The 18498-nt window shown below is 38.4% G+C and overlaps 1 protein-coding gene across 10 annotated transcripts in view; it reads left to right on the plus strand.

Annotated features, from left to right (window-relative positions):
* BTBD8 (BTB domain containing 8) overlaps positions 1-18498 on the plus strand; it is a 93769-nt gene that overhangs the window by 39918 nt on the left and 35353 nt on the right. For 9 of the 10 annotated variants that reach the window (XM_086391121.1, XM_086391122.1, XM_086391123.1 and 6 more), the window contains 3 exons: positions 3022-3111; positions 13887-13967; positions 15322-15418. In XM_086391121.1, coding sequence (XP_086247247.1) covers positions 3022-3111; positions 13887-13967; positions 15322-15418 — 268 coding nt within the window. Of the gene's footprint in view, positions 1-3021; positions 3112-11464; positions 11594-13886; positions 13968-15321; positions 15419-18498 lie in introns of those variants that run through there. The other variant, XM_086391131.1, reaches the window with a different exon arrangement.

The raw sequence follows: 18498 nt of genomic DNA on the forward strand, positions 1-18498 counted from the left end.
CTGTAAAGAAGCTGGAGCACTGAAGATCTGATGCCTTCAAAAACCGTGGTGCTGGAGAAGACTCCTGAAAGTCCCTTAGACAGCAAGGAGATCAAACCAGTCAATCTTAAGAGAGATCAACCCTGAATACTCCTTGGGAGGACTGATGCTGAAGCTGAAATTCCAGTTTTTTGGTCGTCTGATGCGAATAGCTGACTCGTTGGAAAAGTCCTATTGCTGGGAAGGATTGAGGGCAGAAGGAGGAGAGAACGTCAAAGGATGAGATGGCTGGATGGCATCACCGATACAATGGACACAAACTTGGGCAAACTTTGGGAGATGGTGAGGGACAGAGAGGACTGGCATGCTGCAGTCCATGGGATTGCAAAGAATCAGACACAACTGAGCAACTAAACAACATCACAATATTGTAAATTATCCTCTATTAAAAAAAATGAACTCAAAAAAGAATTCATATACAATCAAATGCACACAACTGAGAGTCTAATTTGATGAGTTTTGACAAATACTTAAACCTGTGTAACTCCCACCACAATCAAGATACAGAGAATTTTTATTACCTAAAAAACTCTGCTGTGTCCATTTGCCATTAGTACTGTCCTTCTCTCTGTTGTTGTTATGTAGTTGCTAAGTTGTGTCTGACTCTTTTGGGACCTCATTGCCCACTAGGCTCCTCTGTCCGTGAGATTCTCCAGGCAAGAATACTGGAGTGGGCTGCCATTTCCTTCTCCAGGGGATCTTCCTGACCCAGGGATTGAACCCATGTCTCCTGCATTGGCAGGCGGATTCTTTTCCACTCAGCCAGCAGGGAAGCCCTCCCTCTCTCTATCCTCAGGCAAAAACTGAGTTTCATATGCTTATTTTCCATCTGTATTTCTTTGGTGAGTTTTCTCCTCATATCATTTGCCCATTTTTAATTGGACTTCTTTTGTTTTCTGATTGTTGTGTTTTCTAAATTATAGTTTATTTTACCTGTCCTAGAATTTCATATAAATGATCTCAGACATATTATTGAACTTCTTTTGCTCAGGAAAATGTTTTTGAACCTCATCCTTGGATATTATGTATATCATATTTCATTCAGTTTTTATTGCTGAGTAATACTTACATCGTGAGCTTCCCTGGTGGCTAGCAGTACAGAATCCACCTGCAAATGCAGGAGACATAAGAGACACGGATTCAATCCTTGGATCAGAAGATCCCCTGGAGTAGGAAATGGCAACCTGCTCTAATATTCTTGCCTGGAAAATTCCATGGACAGAGGAACCTGGTGGGCTACAGTCCCTGGGGTCACAGAGAGTCAGACACGACTGAGCAGCTGACATACACACTGTATTTAGGCTAGGTGTAGATTACTTTAATCCAGTCAAGGATTGAGCTCATTCAAAGCTGGACTTCAGTTCTAAAAGTGGCTTATCTATTTCCTGTTCATTCTTCTTTCAAAGATGTAGTCCTTCAGAGTCCAACTGAAATTCTGGGACATCCACCAAAGTCTCTCCTCTTTTTTGTTGCTATTGTTCAGTCACTAGGTCCTGTCTGACACTCTGTGTCCCCATGGACTGCAGCATGCCAGTCTCCTCTGTCCTCTACTATCTCCCAGAGTTTGCTCAGACTCATATCCATTGTGTTGGTAATGCCATGAAATCATCTCATCCTCTGTTGCCCCCTTCTTCTCCTGCTCTCAGTCTTTCCTAGCATCAGAGTCTGCCTGTGAGTCAGCTCTTCACATCAGGCGGCCAGGGTATTAGAGCTTCAGCTTCAGCATCAGTCCTTCCAATGAATAGTCAGGATTGATTTCCTTTAGGAGTGACTGGTTTGATCTTCTTGCAGTCCAAGGGACTCTCAAGTGTCTTCTCCAATACCACAGTTTGAAAGCATCAATTCTTCAGCACTCAGCCTTCTTTATGGTCCAGCTCTCACATCTGTACATGACTACTGGGAAAATCATAGCTTTGACTGTATGAACCTTTGTCATCAAAGTGATGTGTCTCCTCTTTGCTGGATCCCAAATTCCAATTTGTGTGCCTCCAAGTCTGTAAAGATTGCCAGAAGCAATCTAGATTCAGCTTCTTAGCTTCTCAACCTTACTTTTGCTTTCAGATTGTGTGTGTGTGTGTGTGTGTGTGTGCGCGCGTGCACGTGTGCGCATATATTTTTTTCCCCCTTATCTTTCCAAGCTATTCAGCAGGAGGGTTAGTCAGAGACAACCTAGTAAGCCATTGCCAGAAGTGTCTTTTTATTCTTCTTCTCCCCTTCCGCTCTTCAATCCCAGCCCCTGCTAGAATATTCACATTTTAGCTGTACCTAATTTACTGTTATAGTCCTTAGACTAGTGCCTAGCACAGAATAGAAGTCAGTAGGTATTTGTTGAGTTAAATAATGGATGAATTAACATTCTATCTGAGGAGATAGAATGGACATTCAAAACAAAATATTTTTCCTATAATTTTTCGAATTTAATAGAAAGGTATCCATGAGCATAATTATGCTGAGTTTTGAACTGGTACTCAGGACTTTTAGAGTTCTAGTCTCTTATTGATATTTCCCCAAGGTCTTAACATCATTTGGTCTTTATTTATCCATTTGTAAATAATCTGTTATTCTCTCACTCATGAAAATTGTTATTTAAATTTAAGAGCTTTCAATAGAAAAAATTAAATGGGATTTCCCTGGTGGCCTAGTGGTTAGGATTCTGGGCTTTCACTGCTATGGCCCAGTTTCAGTCCCTGATCAGGGAACTGAGCTTCTGCAAGCCACATGGTGTAGCCAAAAAGAAAAAGAGAGAGAGAAAAATTTAAAAGATGAAAAAAAAACCTGGAATTAATATTCTAATGAAGCAATCAAAATACTTTGGTATAAGTTTAGGCTTGTAATTTCTATTATTAAAACCTACCAGTGAATACAAATGACAGGTAAATTGTTATCATGTTTTAAGAGATAAAGATGAAAATTTTCATAAAAAATTATATTTTGCAATTATGCATAAATGTTTGTCTGTGTTTTCTCCCCCTCTTCCTTTAGAGCCATTTTAAGTGCCAGATCTAGTTATTTTGCTGCAATGCTGAGTGGCTGTTGGGCTGAAAGCTCCCAGGAGTGCATTACTCTTCAAAGGTAAGCATAATTTTACAAGGAAGCTTGACTGCAAATGATTGCAAATAATACTTCATACAGAGCGCTTTTCATGAATCTGATTTCCCTGTCTGTTCAATGAAATGTTTCTCATGTGATGGAATTCAGCAAGTACACTTTCTGAAAATGAGAGGAAGTTGGGAGCATTTAGTGATAGAGATAATGTATTACTCTTCTCAGACATCCATAACAAAATACCACAAACTGGTTGCTTTAAGCAACAGAAATTTGTTTTCTCACAGTTCTATAAGGCACCACCCAGCAAGGTTGGTGCCTGATGGGAGCTCTTACCTTAGGTCCGTTGAATGTGGACAGGCACCTTCTGCTGTATGCTCCAGTGACCCTGTTTTTAGTGCATGGGGCTGTGGGGCCAGAGAGGGGAAAGGAAGGTGGAGGGAGAGAGCTCACTCTCTGGTGTTTCTTATAAGGACACTAATCCTATCAGATTGGCTAGGGCCCTACCCTTATTCCTCATTTAACCTTAATTATTTCCTTAGAGAGCTTCCCTGGTTGTTCAGATGGTAAAGAGTCTGCCTGCAATGCAGGAGACTGGGTTTGATCCCTGGGTCTGGAAGATCCCCTGGAGAAGGGAATGGCTACACACTCCAGTATTCTTGCCTGTAAAATCCCATGGACAGTGGAGCCTCGTGGGCTATGGTCCTTGGTATTGTAAAGAATTGGACACAACTGAGCGACTAACACACACACACACACATTTCCTTAGAAGCCCTATTTCCATATTGGGGTTAGGGCTCCAATATGTGAATTTAGGTGTATGGGGGAACACGGATTTTCAGTCTGTGATAGGTAATTTCTTTATTAAAGAATAATTTGGATAGGTGTGGATTTCAGTGACCTATGATAGTGCATTGGTGAATCTACACAGTTGGTGCAGTTTATATCAACTGCTGAGACAGTTATTAAGAGATGAACTACCTCCTTACATGTGAAATGGAATATTTTTTGGTCACAGATGATCACTGTGAGAATCCAGAATGTACAGTAGTGGGGAGGGCTTTTTCAGTAGGAAAACTGCCTGGGAGTTCTGAGGGAGAATTCCCGGCTTTCATCATTCTCACTGTGGATGGTTCCTCAACTGGGTCAGTCTTGGCTAGAAGCTTGGATGTGGAATGGTGGTAGTGATGATTCCGTAACAGTGGATGTGTGAAAAATATTGATAAACTCTCACTGTTTTTCACACTAGTCTATAATCTTGAGCCTTGTAGGTTACAGCTGTCTGGTTTCCTTACTAACTAAAATCAATCCCCAAATGCCTCTCATTTGTAATTTCTCACTCTATTGAAAAATGGAAAAATGGAAAATTAAAACATTATTTTTAAGAATATGTTATATGTTTTTATCTCTTTTCATGTTTCATTTATTTAATAGAAATGAGACATATGCAGAAGAACCTAAACCTCTTTTCTTTCATACCACGGTTTCTAGAGAGTTATGCTTTAGTTATATCACCTACTGTTTTGATCTGGCAACCACCAGGTAGTTCTTGATTATGGAAGATTTTATATGCCAAGCAAATAGTTTATTAGCCTGTGGGTAAAAAGAATGTGTAGTTGAGTCAGTCAGTGAAATTTTATCATCACTGTTGAAAAACCCTGTTGAAAAACAGCCTGAAAAAATATGTTTCCTGCCAAAAAGATCTCTTCCTTTATGGTGAATTTAAAATATCTGCTGAATATTGGAAGAGAAATAATGCTTGCAGAGGCCAGAATTTCTGTAAGTGTGTCAATTCTAGAGGTAATCATCATTCTAGTGTATTTTGGAAATGTGTCCAGGGATTATGTTTCAGATGTTTTAGATATCTTTTATAAAAACTATCTACTCTCATTAGAGGTGAAGTCACTAAAAATTTAAATGGAGAGGTAACCATGTGATTCTGTGTGGTGAGATAAATGTCAAAAGAAGTGTATGATTATTGGACCTTATTTGACAGCAGGGGAAACATAGCTTTGATTCTATGGACCTTTGTTAGCAAAGTAGTGTCTCTGCTTTTTAATATGCTGTCTAGGTTGGTCATAACTTTCTTCCAAGAAGCAAGCATCTTTTAATTTAATGGCTGCAGTCACCATCTGCAGTGATTCTGGAGCCCAAGAAAATAAAGTCTGTCACTATTTCCATTTTTTTCCCATCTATTTGCCATGGAGTGATGGGACTAGATGCCATGATCTTAGTTTTTTGAATGTTGAGTTTTACACCAGCTTTTTCACTCTCCTCTTTCACCTTCATCAAAAGGCTCTTTAGTTCCTCTTACTCTCTGCCACAAGGGTGGATTCATCTGCATATCTGAGGTGATTCATATTTCTCCCAGAAATCTTGATTCTAGCTTGTGCTTCACCCAGCCCAACATTTCACATAATGTACTCTGCATATAAGTTAAATAAGCAGGGTGACAATATACAGCCTTGACGTACTCCTTTCCCAATTTGGAACCAGTCTGTTGTTCCATATCTGGTTCTGTTGTTACTTCTTGACCTGCATACAGGTTTCGCAGTGGGCAGGTCAAGTGGTCTGGTATTCCTATCTCTTGAAGTATTTTCCACAGTTTGTTGTGATCTATACAGTCACAGGCTTTAGTGCAGTCAATGAAGCAGAAGTAGATGTTTTTCTGGAATTCTTTAGTTTTTTTCTATGATCCATTGGATTTTGGCAATTTGACCTCTGATTCCTCTGCCTTTTCTAAATCCAGCTTGTACATCTAAAAGTTCACAGTTCACATACTGTTGAAGCCTGGCTCGAAGGATTTTGAGCATTACTTTGCTAGCATGTGAGATGAATGCCAATTGTGTGGTAGTTTGAACATTCTTTGGCATTGCCCTTCTTTGGGATTGGAATGAAAACTGACCTTTTCCAGTCCTGTGGCCACTGCTGAGTTTTCCAAATTTGCTGGCATATTGAGTGCAGCCCTTTCACAGCATCATCTTTTAGGATTTGAAATAGCTCAGCTGGAATTCCATCACCTCCACTAGCTTTGTTCATAGTGATGCTTCCTAAGGCTCACTTGACTTCCCTTTCCAGGATGTGTGGCTCTAGGAGAGTGATCACACAATTGTGCGTATCTGGGTTTTGAAGATCTTTTTTGTACAGTTCTTCTGTGTATTCTTGCCACCTCTCCTTAATATCTTCTGCTTCTGTTAGGTCCATACCATTTCTATCTTTATTGTGCCCATATTTTCATGAAATGTTTCCTTGGTATCACTGATTTTCTTCAAGAAATCTCTACTCCTTCCTGTTCTACTGTTTTCCTCTATTTCTTTGCATTGTTCATTTAAAAAGACTTTCTTATCGCCTTTCTATTCTCTGGAACTCTGCATTCAGATGGGTATATCTTTCCTTTTTTCCCTTGCCTTTCACTTCTCTTCTTTTCTCACCTATTTGTAAGGCCTCCTCTGCTGCTGCTGCTGCTAAGTCGCTTCAGTCGTGTCCGACTCTGTACGACCCCATAGACAACAGCCCACCAGGCTCCTCTGTCCACAGGATTCTCTAGGCAAGAATTCTGGAGTGGGTTGCTGTTTGCTTCTCCACAGACAACCATTTTGTCTATTAGCATTTCCTTTTCTTGGGGATGGTTTTGATCACTGCCTCCTATACAGTGTTACGAACTTCCATCCCCTTCAGGCACTCTGTCTATCAGATCTAGTCCCCTCTTGTATTACATATCAAATTGACTGTGTCAAATTACCACCTAAAATGTTATTAGTGTCATGGTGTATAAAGCTGTCAGAAGGTTAAAGCATATTTAGGAATTTTACTGTTTTAAAAAATCACATCTTTTAAGAATTTTTATAATGTAACAAAGTAATCTATAAAACAAATTGCCTTTTCACATTAACTTGTAAACCTGAGTAGATGTTTCAAGGGGTAGTGTCGTATAGTAAAAAGATCATGGACTCTGGTGTCCTTATAGGAAGTCCTACATCCAGGCCCAAACTGTTACATGACTTTGGGACGTTGCTTACCTTCCCTGAGGTTGTTGAAAGGAAAAACTTGGCATAGTGTTTGGTGTATAGTCTGTAGTGCTGATTATTATTTACCTTTTTTTCTTTCCCTAAATGGTGCTGTGCTCATTTTTCTAGAGAGTAAAGTGTTCAAGTGAGCACCATTTCCAGGACTAGGACAGCAACACCTGCTTTGCTTGGTCAGTAACCTCTTTTGGAACTGTGCCACTGTTGCATATCTGTAGGATGTTTTCTGCAATAGATTAAAATTGAAATCTTATCTGTCCTTACGGAAAAGAACCAATTGGTTTTTGGTTCTTTTTTGAGTTGGTAGCTCAAAGATGTAATGCATGTGACATTTTAAAATGAGACAGCCTTCAATAAATTAAGGTAGGAATAGTGGAATCCTATTATCCTAGTTTTAGGGCTTCCCAGGTGGCGTAATGGTAAAGAATCTGCCTGTCAATGCAGGAGATGCAAGAGACATGACTTCGATCCCTGTATCAGGAAGATCCTCTGGAGAAGTAAATGGCAACTGGCTCCAGTATTGTTGCCTGGAATCCCCTGGAACCTGGTGGGCTATAGGCCACAAAGAGTGGGACATGACTGACCAACTGAGCACACACGTTTAATCCTAGTTCTACCCATGTCCCAGAGTTGGAAGGTGGGAGGATAAAGCTGAAAGGAAGTTCCCCTGGTTGGCAAGGGGACGTTTTCCACATCCAGTACTGGAAGTTGAACAGCCAATATTTCCATAAAGAAACCCCACGTGTTTCCATTTTATGTAAACAGAAGTCTTACGGTGGTGGCTTGAGACTTTAGAGTATAAATTTGGATTTTTTCATCTCCCTTCAGAGACTCCTGGCTTGCTCTGAACCTTCAGGATGACCTTTTCAAATGTAAATCAGGTCATATTTCTCTTCCGGTCAAAATTCTTCAATGCCTTCTCATCACAAATTAGAATTAAACCCAAATCTTTATCATAAGCTATAAGAACCTGTATGATCTGACCCATAAGATTCTCCCAGACTTCCCCACCTAAAGGAGCTACAGCCCAACTCTCCAGTTACTTTATTCTATGTTATTCTGTTAGATTGTCTTCACTTTTCACTGTTAAAATTATCTTCGTATATTTGTTGACATGGGCTTCCCTGGTGGCTCAGACAGTAAAGAATCTGCCTGCAATACATGAGACCTGGGTTCGGCCCCTGGGTTGGGAAGATCCCCTGGAGGACAGCATGGCAACCCACTCCAGTATTCTTGCCTGGAGAATTCCATGGACAGAGGAGCTTGGTGGGCTACAGTCCATATGGTCACAAAGAGTCCAACTTGACTCTTGAGTGACTAAGCACACACATTTGTTGACATTTATTGTCCATGTCCTCTCTCTAGAATGTAAGGTCCAGAATAGCGCCTATCATTCAATAAATATTGAATGTAAATGAATGATGAATGAGTGAATGAGGCCCTATGTTACCTTAGCCCACATATGTAGAAACCTGAAACTTTAGGAAGCACATATATAGCATAGAGGTTTTAGACTGGGTACATGTTATCTCTGAGCCTAGTGCTCTGTCCTCTCATGGTCTTTTATTTTTTCTAACTGTTGAGTGTATGTAATATTTTCATCTCCTATAGGATTTTATTCTGATTTGCCTAGAGGGTCCCATGGACGGAGGAGCCTGGAAGGCTGCAGTCCATGGGCTTGCTGGGGGTAGGGCACAACTGAGCGATTTCGCTTTCACTTTTCACTTTCATGCACTGGAGAAGGAAATGGCAACCCACTCCAGTGTTCTTGCCTGGAGAATCCCAGGGACAGAGGAGCCTAGTGGGCTGCCGCCTATGGGGTTGCATAGAGTCGGACACGACTGAAGCGACACAGCAGCAGCAGCAGCAGCAGCAGTGCTTTAAATCTTTCCATTTATTTAAACTGTGGGTTATTGCAGTAATTTGTTTTTTGGCAAGTCAGTTGATCATGTCTTTATAAATACTTTTCATAAAAATACAGATGACTTATAATAATGAGGCTGCAGTTTAATAAAACAGCTGTCAAGACAGCAGGAAAACAGTTTCTTGCTGTTTTTATAGCTATCATATATATTGATATATAAGCTCAAATGTCCAGATTTTGCTGTTTATTTTAATAAAAGTTTTATTTCTACCTAGTCATTATTTTCCTTTGCTTAAATATGTCAAGTCTTAGAAGAAACTATTCTTATAACATAAATATTCAATCCTCATTAACACTAATAAGAATGGCTCTTGAAATTTCAAGGAAAAGTGCATGGAATGTAACTATTATGCTACTGTTTTATATGAACAGACTACAGATAATACAGCATAATTATACTGAGATCAACTCTTGTCATATCCATGTATATAAATGAGCATATTTAGAGATTTGACTTTTTTCTAAATATTAAAGAAGAGATATGGAGTTTTGAATCAGCAGAAACCATTGTATAAGCCATACAATGTTAGCCATTGTATAAGCCAGTAAATATATATTAAGTAAACTAAAAAATATTTATATGTTTTCAACTCAATATTCTTTCTGAAGGTTCAGGAGATGCTTGTAACTACCCTAATAAGCCATTCATTAAATATTCATTAAACATTTATTGAGCATATATTATTTAAGGCCAAAGAATCAAAGCAAACACCTTTCTGAGTCCTACCCTGTGGAACTCCCTTTCTTTTCTTCTTGCCTTTCTCCTTGTCTCCCTTTAACAGACATTAGATACTGTGCTTAACAAACTGTGAATGTCTTATCAGCACTGTCCCCAGCCTGCTTCCATGCAGAGCTCCAGTATTATGCAGGGAAAGGAAATTTTGATCCTGGGGATATTGAATCAATGCTGACATTTGCTTCTACTAGAGATGCAAGGGTAAATAAGACACAAATCCTGCCCACACAGAATTCAGTTTAGAAGGAGAAACAAATATGTAAACAAAGATATTATAAATCAGTTTGATAAGTGTGATAATGGAAGTGTGTGTGTGTGGGGGGGTGTATTATACTGCTTAAGAGCCCAGGCATTGGAGTATGGATTTAAATTCCAAATTCCAATGCAGTTTGCCTGGATTTAAATTCCAGTGCATCACTAGCCATTTGATGTTGGGCAATTAATTTTTTTCCCAGCACCCACCTCCATGAGCAAGTTACTTAATTTCAGGTTTTTCATTTGTAAGATGAGACCAATAATAATAACCTCCCATTGAGTTGTTACGATTAAATGAGCTAATTGCATTGAAAATGCTTATTAGCTCAGTGACTAAATCATAATAAATGCTCAATAAATGTTAGTTATTATTTATGTTTAACGTTCAGTGATTTCCTTTTTTCCCCCCCTTGGGAGTGTTAAGGAAACAATCAGAGGTAAAGAGCCACGTGTCTTGTATCTAAAAGATGAAATAAATAGAGAGGGAGAGAATTTTAAGCAGAGTGAACAGTATGTGATAAGGAACGGATGTATAAGGAACTGTAAGTCGTTCAGGTATAGGAAATGGTAGTTTGCTTATCCTGGAACAGCTGCTAGAGAAACCAGAGATCATATAATAAAGAACATTCTGTGCCAAGCTAAGGAATTTGGGCTTTTTTTCCTAGGTCCTATGGAGAATTGCTAAAGGGTTTTAGAAGTCAGGGACTGTATCAGATTTACATTTTAGCAAAGTCATTCTGATTGCAATGTGTGAAATGGGATGTGAGGAGGTAATTTCAGGCAAGAAGCCCTCAGAGTACTATGATGAAGTATAGTACAGATGAAAGAAACTGAGAGGCTAAACTAGGGCAATAAAAGGGGGAAATATATAGCAAAAGGGCTTCCCTGGTGGCTCAATGGTAAAGAATCTGCCTGCCAATGCAGGAGACAAGGGTTTGATTCCTGGGTTGGAAGATCCCCTAGAGAAGGAAATAGCAACCTACTCCAGTATTCTTAGGTGGCTCATCGATTAAGAATCTGCCTGCAATGCAGGAGCCACAGGAGTCCTGGGTGCCAACCCTGAGTCAAGAAGATCCCCTGGAGGAGGGCATGACAATCCACTCCAGTATTCTTGCCAGAAGATCCCTTAGACAGAGGAGCCTGGCAGGCTACAGTCCATAGGGTCTCAAAGAGTCAGACATGACTGAAATGACTTAGCACACACCAGTGTTCTTGCCTGGGAAATCCAATGGACAAAGTACAGACCGTGGATCACAAGAGTCAGACACGACTTAGTGACTAAACAACGACAGCAACAGATGGCAGAGGCTGAATTTAAAAACATTTGAAGGTATAAAATGATAGGATATAATGAGAGAGAGGATTAAGATGAACCTCCAGCTCTGACTTAGGCAGACTTATTCTTCAGTCTTCTTTTTGTTATTTCTGTTTTGTTCATAGCACTGTTACAGGACTCCTTGCATTTGTCCCACCTTCTATTCCTCCGTACCAAGAAGAGTGAATTACCTAGTAACCACTGGGCATTGGTCAGGACGAACTCTGACCTGAGGGTTAATTTGATGATGAGAGGTAATTTGATTTCTTTTCTCCTTTCTTCTCTGCTGAATCTGTGGAAAGAGGTGATGTAAAGAAGGGTATCTGTTATCCATCTTAGCTATCTATTGGAGTTCTGAGGGGGGCCCAATAAATAGTATACTTTCTTCCTGCTCACAATAAGACAAAAGAATCAGCAGGTGAAATTAGAAAACATTTCCTTAATTTTTGATAAGGCAGTAAAATGTGATTTTACGCAAAAGCCAAAGTTGATTTGCTTGCTATGTCTACTCTAAGACAGCCCACTTGAGAGAAAGTCTGAATCTGGATAGCAGTACGCTTCTCTCTCACCACCTCTTACTGCTGGTTCAGCAGCGAAAAAAGGAGAAAAGAAATCAGTTTACCTCTCATCTAGAAAGCTGAGCGCCAAAAATTGATGCTTTTGAACCATGGTGTTGGAGAAGACTCTTGAGAGTCCCTTGGACTGCAAGGAGATAAAACCAGTCAATCCTAAAAGAAATCAATCCTGAATATTCATTAGAAGGGCTGATGCTGAAGCTCCAATACTTTGGCCACCTGATGAGAAGAGTCAACTCATTAGAAAAGATCCTGATGCTGGGAAAGACTGAAGGCAGGAGGAGAAGGGCATGATGAAGGAGGAGATGGTTGGATGGCATCACCGACTCAATAGACATGAGTTTGAGCAAGCCCTAGGAAATAGTGAAAAACAGGGAAGCCTGGGATGCTGCAAGCCAAGGGTTGCAAAGAGTTGAACACTACTAAGCAAATGAACAACAACACGTTCCTCATGATCAACAACCAGTGGTTGTTGTCCACCAATCAGATAATTAATCTTCCTTGATACAGAGGAATAGGGGAGGGCCAAGATGCAAGAAGTCCTGTAACAGTGCTATGAACAAAATATAAGAGTAATAGAAGACTGAATCTGGGGTGCTGGGAGAAGTCATGAGAGTCTGAGATCTAGTAGTCCATGAAACATAAAGATTATCACTTCAGACTACTTCTTTAAGTTATGTCTTTTAAATCTGTAATATGAGGATGTTGGCAGAGCTAGAGCTGCTGGATAGGTATTACAAATTAAGAAATATGTATGCACAGCAAGAATCTTTCTAGTGAATGGAGTAGTTGTCCATCCCAGGCTTTAAGCAAAATGAGAGGCCATTTTTCAAAGATGCTGAAGAGGAGGATTTCTTAAGGAGCCAGAGATTGAACTATGACCTCTAAAGTCCTTTCTAACTTTGTCTATCATGGAAGATGCCCAACAAAGAATTAATTATTTTATCATATACTAATCACCCTTATGGTAGAAAGTGAAGAGGAACTAAAAAGCCTCTTGATGAAAGTGAAAGAGGAGAGTGAAAAAGTTGGCTTAAAGTTCAACATTCAGAAAATTAAGATCATGGCATCTGGTCCCATCACTTCATGGCAAATAGATGGGGAAACAGTGGAAACAGTGTCAGACTTTATTTTGGGGGGCTCCAGAATCACTGCAGATGGTGATTGCAGCCATGAAATTAAAAGACACTTACTCCTTGGAAGGAAACTTATGACCAACCTAGAGAGCATATTAAAAAGCAGAGACATTATTTTGCCAACAAAGGTCCGTCTAGTCAAGGCTGTGGTTTTTCCAGTGGTCATGTATGGATGTGAGAGTTGGACTGTGAAGAAAGCTGAGGGCCGAAGAATTAATGCTTTTGAACTGTGGTGCTGGAGAAGACTCTTGGGAGTCCCTTGGACTGCAAGGAGATCCAACCAGTCCATTCTAAAGGAAACCAGTCCTGGGTGTTCATTGGAAGGACTGATGCTGAGGCTGAAACTCCAGTACTTTGGCCACCTCATGTGAAGAGTTGACTCATTGGAAAAGACCCTGTTGCTGGGAGGGATTGGGGGCAGGAGGAGAAGGGGATGACAGAGGATGAGATGGCTGGATGGCATCACCGACTCGATGCACATGAGTTTGGGTGAACTCCAGGAGTTGGTGATGGACAGGGAGGCCTGGCATGCTGCAGTTCATGGGGTCGCAAAGAGTCGGACATGACTGAGTGACTGAGCTGAACTGAACTGAATAACATTTTACAATATATAAAAACCCATGGCTGCAGTTATAACTTCATTTTTTTTTTTATAACTTCATTTTTAAATTAATGGCATACCTCATGGATGTTATTTGAAAATTGTATTCTTCAGATAAAAATGAGATTAGAACTTTATCTTGACTGAAAATTTATGGGAAAATAGAATGTATCATTGATATCAGTTAAACCTTAATTATTTCTGGATTTGAGTTTAGTTTTCTTTTATTTTTCAGTATAAGCCATGTAGAAATGAATGTTATGATGCACTTTATATACGGAGGAACTTTGGACTTTCCAGTCAAAGCTAATGTTGGGTAGGTATTTTTTAATGATTTTAAATATAAAAATATTGATATTTTGTGGCTTCTGCTTTATTGAGCTTTGTTTAAAAGTGTCAGTGAAGTAGAAGTTTCATTTTTATTATTTTGCTGAATGTTGTACATATTTTGGCAATATCTAAAAACAGTAAGTCACCTTATTTAGAAGAAAAGATGATCTAGCATCTTTTAGATAAGATTAAGATTAGATTAAGATAAGATAGATAGATTAAGATAAGAATAAGATTAAGAAAAGTCTTTATTAGACTTAAATAGAAGGAAATGGCCACCCACTCCAGAATTCTTGCCTGGAGAATCCCGTGGACAGAGGAGCCTGGCAGGCTACAGTCCATGGGGTCCCAAAGAGTCGAACACGACTAAGTGACTAATTGCTGCTGTGTTTGAAAAACTTAATATTTGTTTTGGAAAATAAATGACAGATTTTATAAAGTTAATTCAACTTTAGTCAAATTTGGAATTTTATAAATTTTTTTGCTACTTTATTTTTAAATTTTAGGATGTCAAAAGAAAAAAACCCAAAAGTAATTTGAGAATATAGGCATCCTAAAGATCAACAATGGTATGGTTCTTTAGTACTCTATGGCGACATGCCATCATCTAAGCTGCTGAAATCCTAAATACATCTTGCTCGTCTAATTTTCGGGATGTTCTCTCCTTTTATTGCTATTCTAACATCACACAAATGAAGGCTGCTCTTTTAATTTTAAATATTTATTAGTTCTTTTAGTTATAAACTGAATGAATATGATTTGAGGGTGAAAGTATCCTGAGTCACAGGGATTAAATACTGGAAACCTGTATGAAACTTTATCATGGAATTGAGACTTGTAGGTTTCCTGAGTACCTAGCGTATGTGTGGGTGCTTAGAAATACTTGCCAATTGAAAGAAGCAACAGAAGCCCTCTGAGTCATTGGATGCCACCTCTAATCTCATGGTACTCTGTAGGTATTTTCAATATGATAAACATCAATTAGTTGCCCTCCCCCTAAATTTTTATTTATTGTGAAGAGTTGTAACTTTTATAGCCTTTGAAGCAGTTTCCTGGGCCTTGTTGTATATATCACTGAGAATATGAGGGGAAGTTGTAAAACATCTCCAAATTTACTTTGTGTTATTCTCCACAATTCAAATCAAGTTACAGTGCTTTCAACTTTTGACCTATGTTCTTCTTATAACCTGTAAAGAGTACTATGTAGGGCAGAAAGTTAGAATTAAAATAGTTAAGATTATTATTTTCTCTAAACAAACTATTTATCATTAAGAAATTATTGTGTATTATGCCTTGGTATTTAAATTGAAGAATTAACAGTGCATCTATTTTTATTTTAGTCAGATACTCAATATGGCTGATATGTATGGACTAGAAGGATTAAAAGAAGTAGCAATCTATATTTTAAGAAGAGATTACTGTAATTTCTTTCAGAAGGTAATTATTGAGTCTCAGAAATCTTTTACCTAATACCTAAAGTAATCTATGATTACCTCCTAGATTCTTAACTCTGTTAGTATTGTCGTTTTAGCTAATGGTAACTCTACTGAGAAATAACTCTTAGGATGTGCTTGTAGAAAACAGAAATCAATTCAGATCATTTTAAATAAGATAAAACTGAGGTAGGGGTTTACTGAAAGGATATGGCAATATCCTATATAATTCAAAAGTGGAGTACACAGTTGGAACTCTGTTAGTTAGGGTTTGGAACTGAGAGAAAGGAAGCTGGCAACTAGGGTTACTTTCTCCATTTATCAAAGGGCACCACAGTGCTTCATCAGTTTTTTCCCCTGAAGGAAAACTCCTCCTTCCTACCACTTCTCTTTATAGCATGTACTTGGAGTGGGATATAGTTCTCTTCTACTTCTCCAGGTGCTATATGAATACTGACTTTCTAATTTTAGTTTATGCAAACTTAAATTTGTTGTCTAAAGAAAGGTATTGTACTATTTATTTCAAAGCCATTTGTGCATTGTTTTAATTTTCTCTTATTTTTAATTTTCTTATTTATGCTTTTCTTTGTAAACAATGGTCATGTATTATGTTTATAATCATCAAAAAACAAGTATTAAAAGGATTGTTTACATAAATAGTCCCCTCTTATTGGATACTTGAACCAACAATATGCATTGTAATGAGGTAATTTTAATAATTTTAAGCATATTTAAATTTAGATTTTTATGTTGGGTAGGACTTTTCCTATCTCTCTATAAGTTGTATCTGAGGTATCACCCCATGGGTTAAAACAGAGGCATAAACTGGGTCTACCACCACTACCAACCCTTCCTGTTTTACTGAGAAACGGTTAAACTCCTCAGGTAACCTTTATCAAGCCTTTAATCAGTTACCGTTCATTCCAGCTTTTATAAGAAAGGGAACTAGAAGAAGGGGCATAGTCTGTGGTATCCTCAGCACTGTAGAAAGTAAAGAATCCTAGTAAAAAGACTTTTCCTTCTCTTTCATCTTTTTTCCTCATCTTCCCTGCCAAGTGAAAGTTAGCAGGGAGATCCAAGACTATCCCAGATAAACATTAAAGATAGGGATATTTGCAATGAGGATATAGTGTCCTCTCAGCCCTGAGATGGACATCTACCATGGACATCTATATAACCGGACCACTCTGGGATTTCTATCAAAGAAGAAAATACTAAGGGATTTCTTGGAAGAGCCTAGAGTATATCTCAGGAACCAGTGAGAATATACTTGAATATGGAGATTTCTAAAAGGAGGAGGAGGCTTGCTGGAGAAGCCAGTACTACCCTGGTGACTAGAGACAGTAGTTATTGTCATAGACAGAAAAAAAATAAAAGTCCATTCCATACCCCAAGTATACACGGTATGCAAGAAAAGAAAAGGACCTTAGTGGTTCAGTGAAGATTAGAAGAGGCTGATACAGGGTCAAATAATACTGTGTCCCATGTAGGGAGGCATTGAGCATCATGAATCCTAGAAGGTTCCTTCGTCCACCGAGAGGCTGGGGAGAACTTCAGTCTGTCACTTAATGAGCCACCACATTAGCAAAGGCCACCAACATCTGGATTAGAGCGTTCAAGGACATCTTCCTATTACCCTGCTGGTCACTGGTTAGTTACTTAAAGTGACCATACCCAACCACAGCCCTATTCCAAAGGAGTTAGACCCACTAAATGGCAGAGCAAGGGATCATGCTCTATTTGCATTCCAGATCTCCCCAACTGGAAGTGTAGTCAGTGATGGGGAACAAAAGATTTAAATTAAGTGTGAAATAGGTGTTTGATTTTAAATACCAAAAGAAACCAGAAGGTACTAGAATGCACCTGTAATCATTAAAGGATGGAAAAAAAGTGAAATTGACACAGCTTGGTTGATAGCACTAACTGGGGATAAAAAGTTTGATGTTAGTATCTGCTTTAAACTGAGATTCCTCAATAAACCAATTACATGAAACATTTTAAGACCAATCTCTATTATGGATTGTCCTTGGACCATTACTTCTACTTTTTAGTATGTTCAAGAGTAGACATAGGTTACGTGCAGCTTCCTATATTTTACTTTAAAAATTCCCCTTAATTTTAAAAAATACAACATATTTTTTGTCATTAAAATAACAGAAGGTGAAATTCTTTTGAATTATCAACATGGTGTTTTGTTGAAAACTTTTTTATTCTATTTTAATATAGTCTATATTACTGTAGTAACAGATATTTAAGAGCAAACTTTTTATTGATCTGATCTTGAAATTGTTTGCTTTACTACCTTGACACTATATATTTTAATAAATATATATTTTTGAATATATAATTTTTAACTTCTAGATCTCAATGATACAGTTTCTTGGCAGTGACTTAAATATAGTAAATCTATAATAGCTCATCCCACAGTAATATATGTTGGGGTATAATGTGGTGGTGAATTGGCCCCAGAACTCTTGGCAAGCTAGCTTCAGTCATTTCATTAACGTCATAATCTTGCCATTATTCAACTAAATTTTAGAACTTCATTTATATGATTATAGTGGGTTTTACATTACATGCTATTTGCCACTGATTTACATATATATTTTAGGTTATGATTTAAATAGATGTCCTCCCAAATTTTATACACAGGTTTTGAAAATGACTATAAGACCTGTTATCCTATTATAAAAATACTTAGGAAATCAGCATTTCCATATAAGTAAAATTCTTAGAAAGCTACAGTTATCACTTTAAGTCAGGGATCAGTAAACTTTTGCTGTAAAAGGCTAGATAATTAGTATTCTAGGGTTTATGGGCCATACAGCCTCTATCACAGCTACTCGGCTTTCTGTTGTAGACCAAGAGCAGATATGGACCGTCTGTAAATGGAACAGCATAGCAGTGTTCCAATAAAACTTTATTCACAAAAAGAGTGATGGACTAATTTTGGAGCACAAGCTGGTTTGCCAGCCATTGCATTTAAACAGCAAATTATTTTGCAGTTTAATATTTTTTATGGAATATTATGGAAATTATGGAATTTTATGGAAATCCAACATCTGTTGGATCATAGAAAAAGCA

This window comes from Bos grunniens, chromosome 3 (genome assembly GCF_055505025.1).
Source record: "Bos grunniens cultivar Pamir isolate PY7600 chromosome 3, Bosgru_T2T1.0, whole genome shotgun sequence".
Lineage (NCBI taxonomy): Eukaryota > Metazoa > Chordata > Mammalia > Artiodactyla > Bovidae > Bos > Bos grunniens.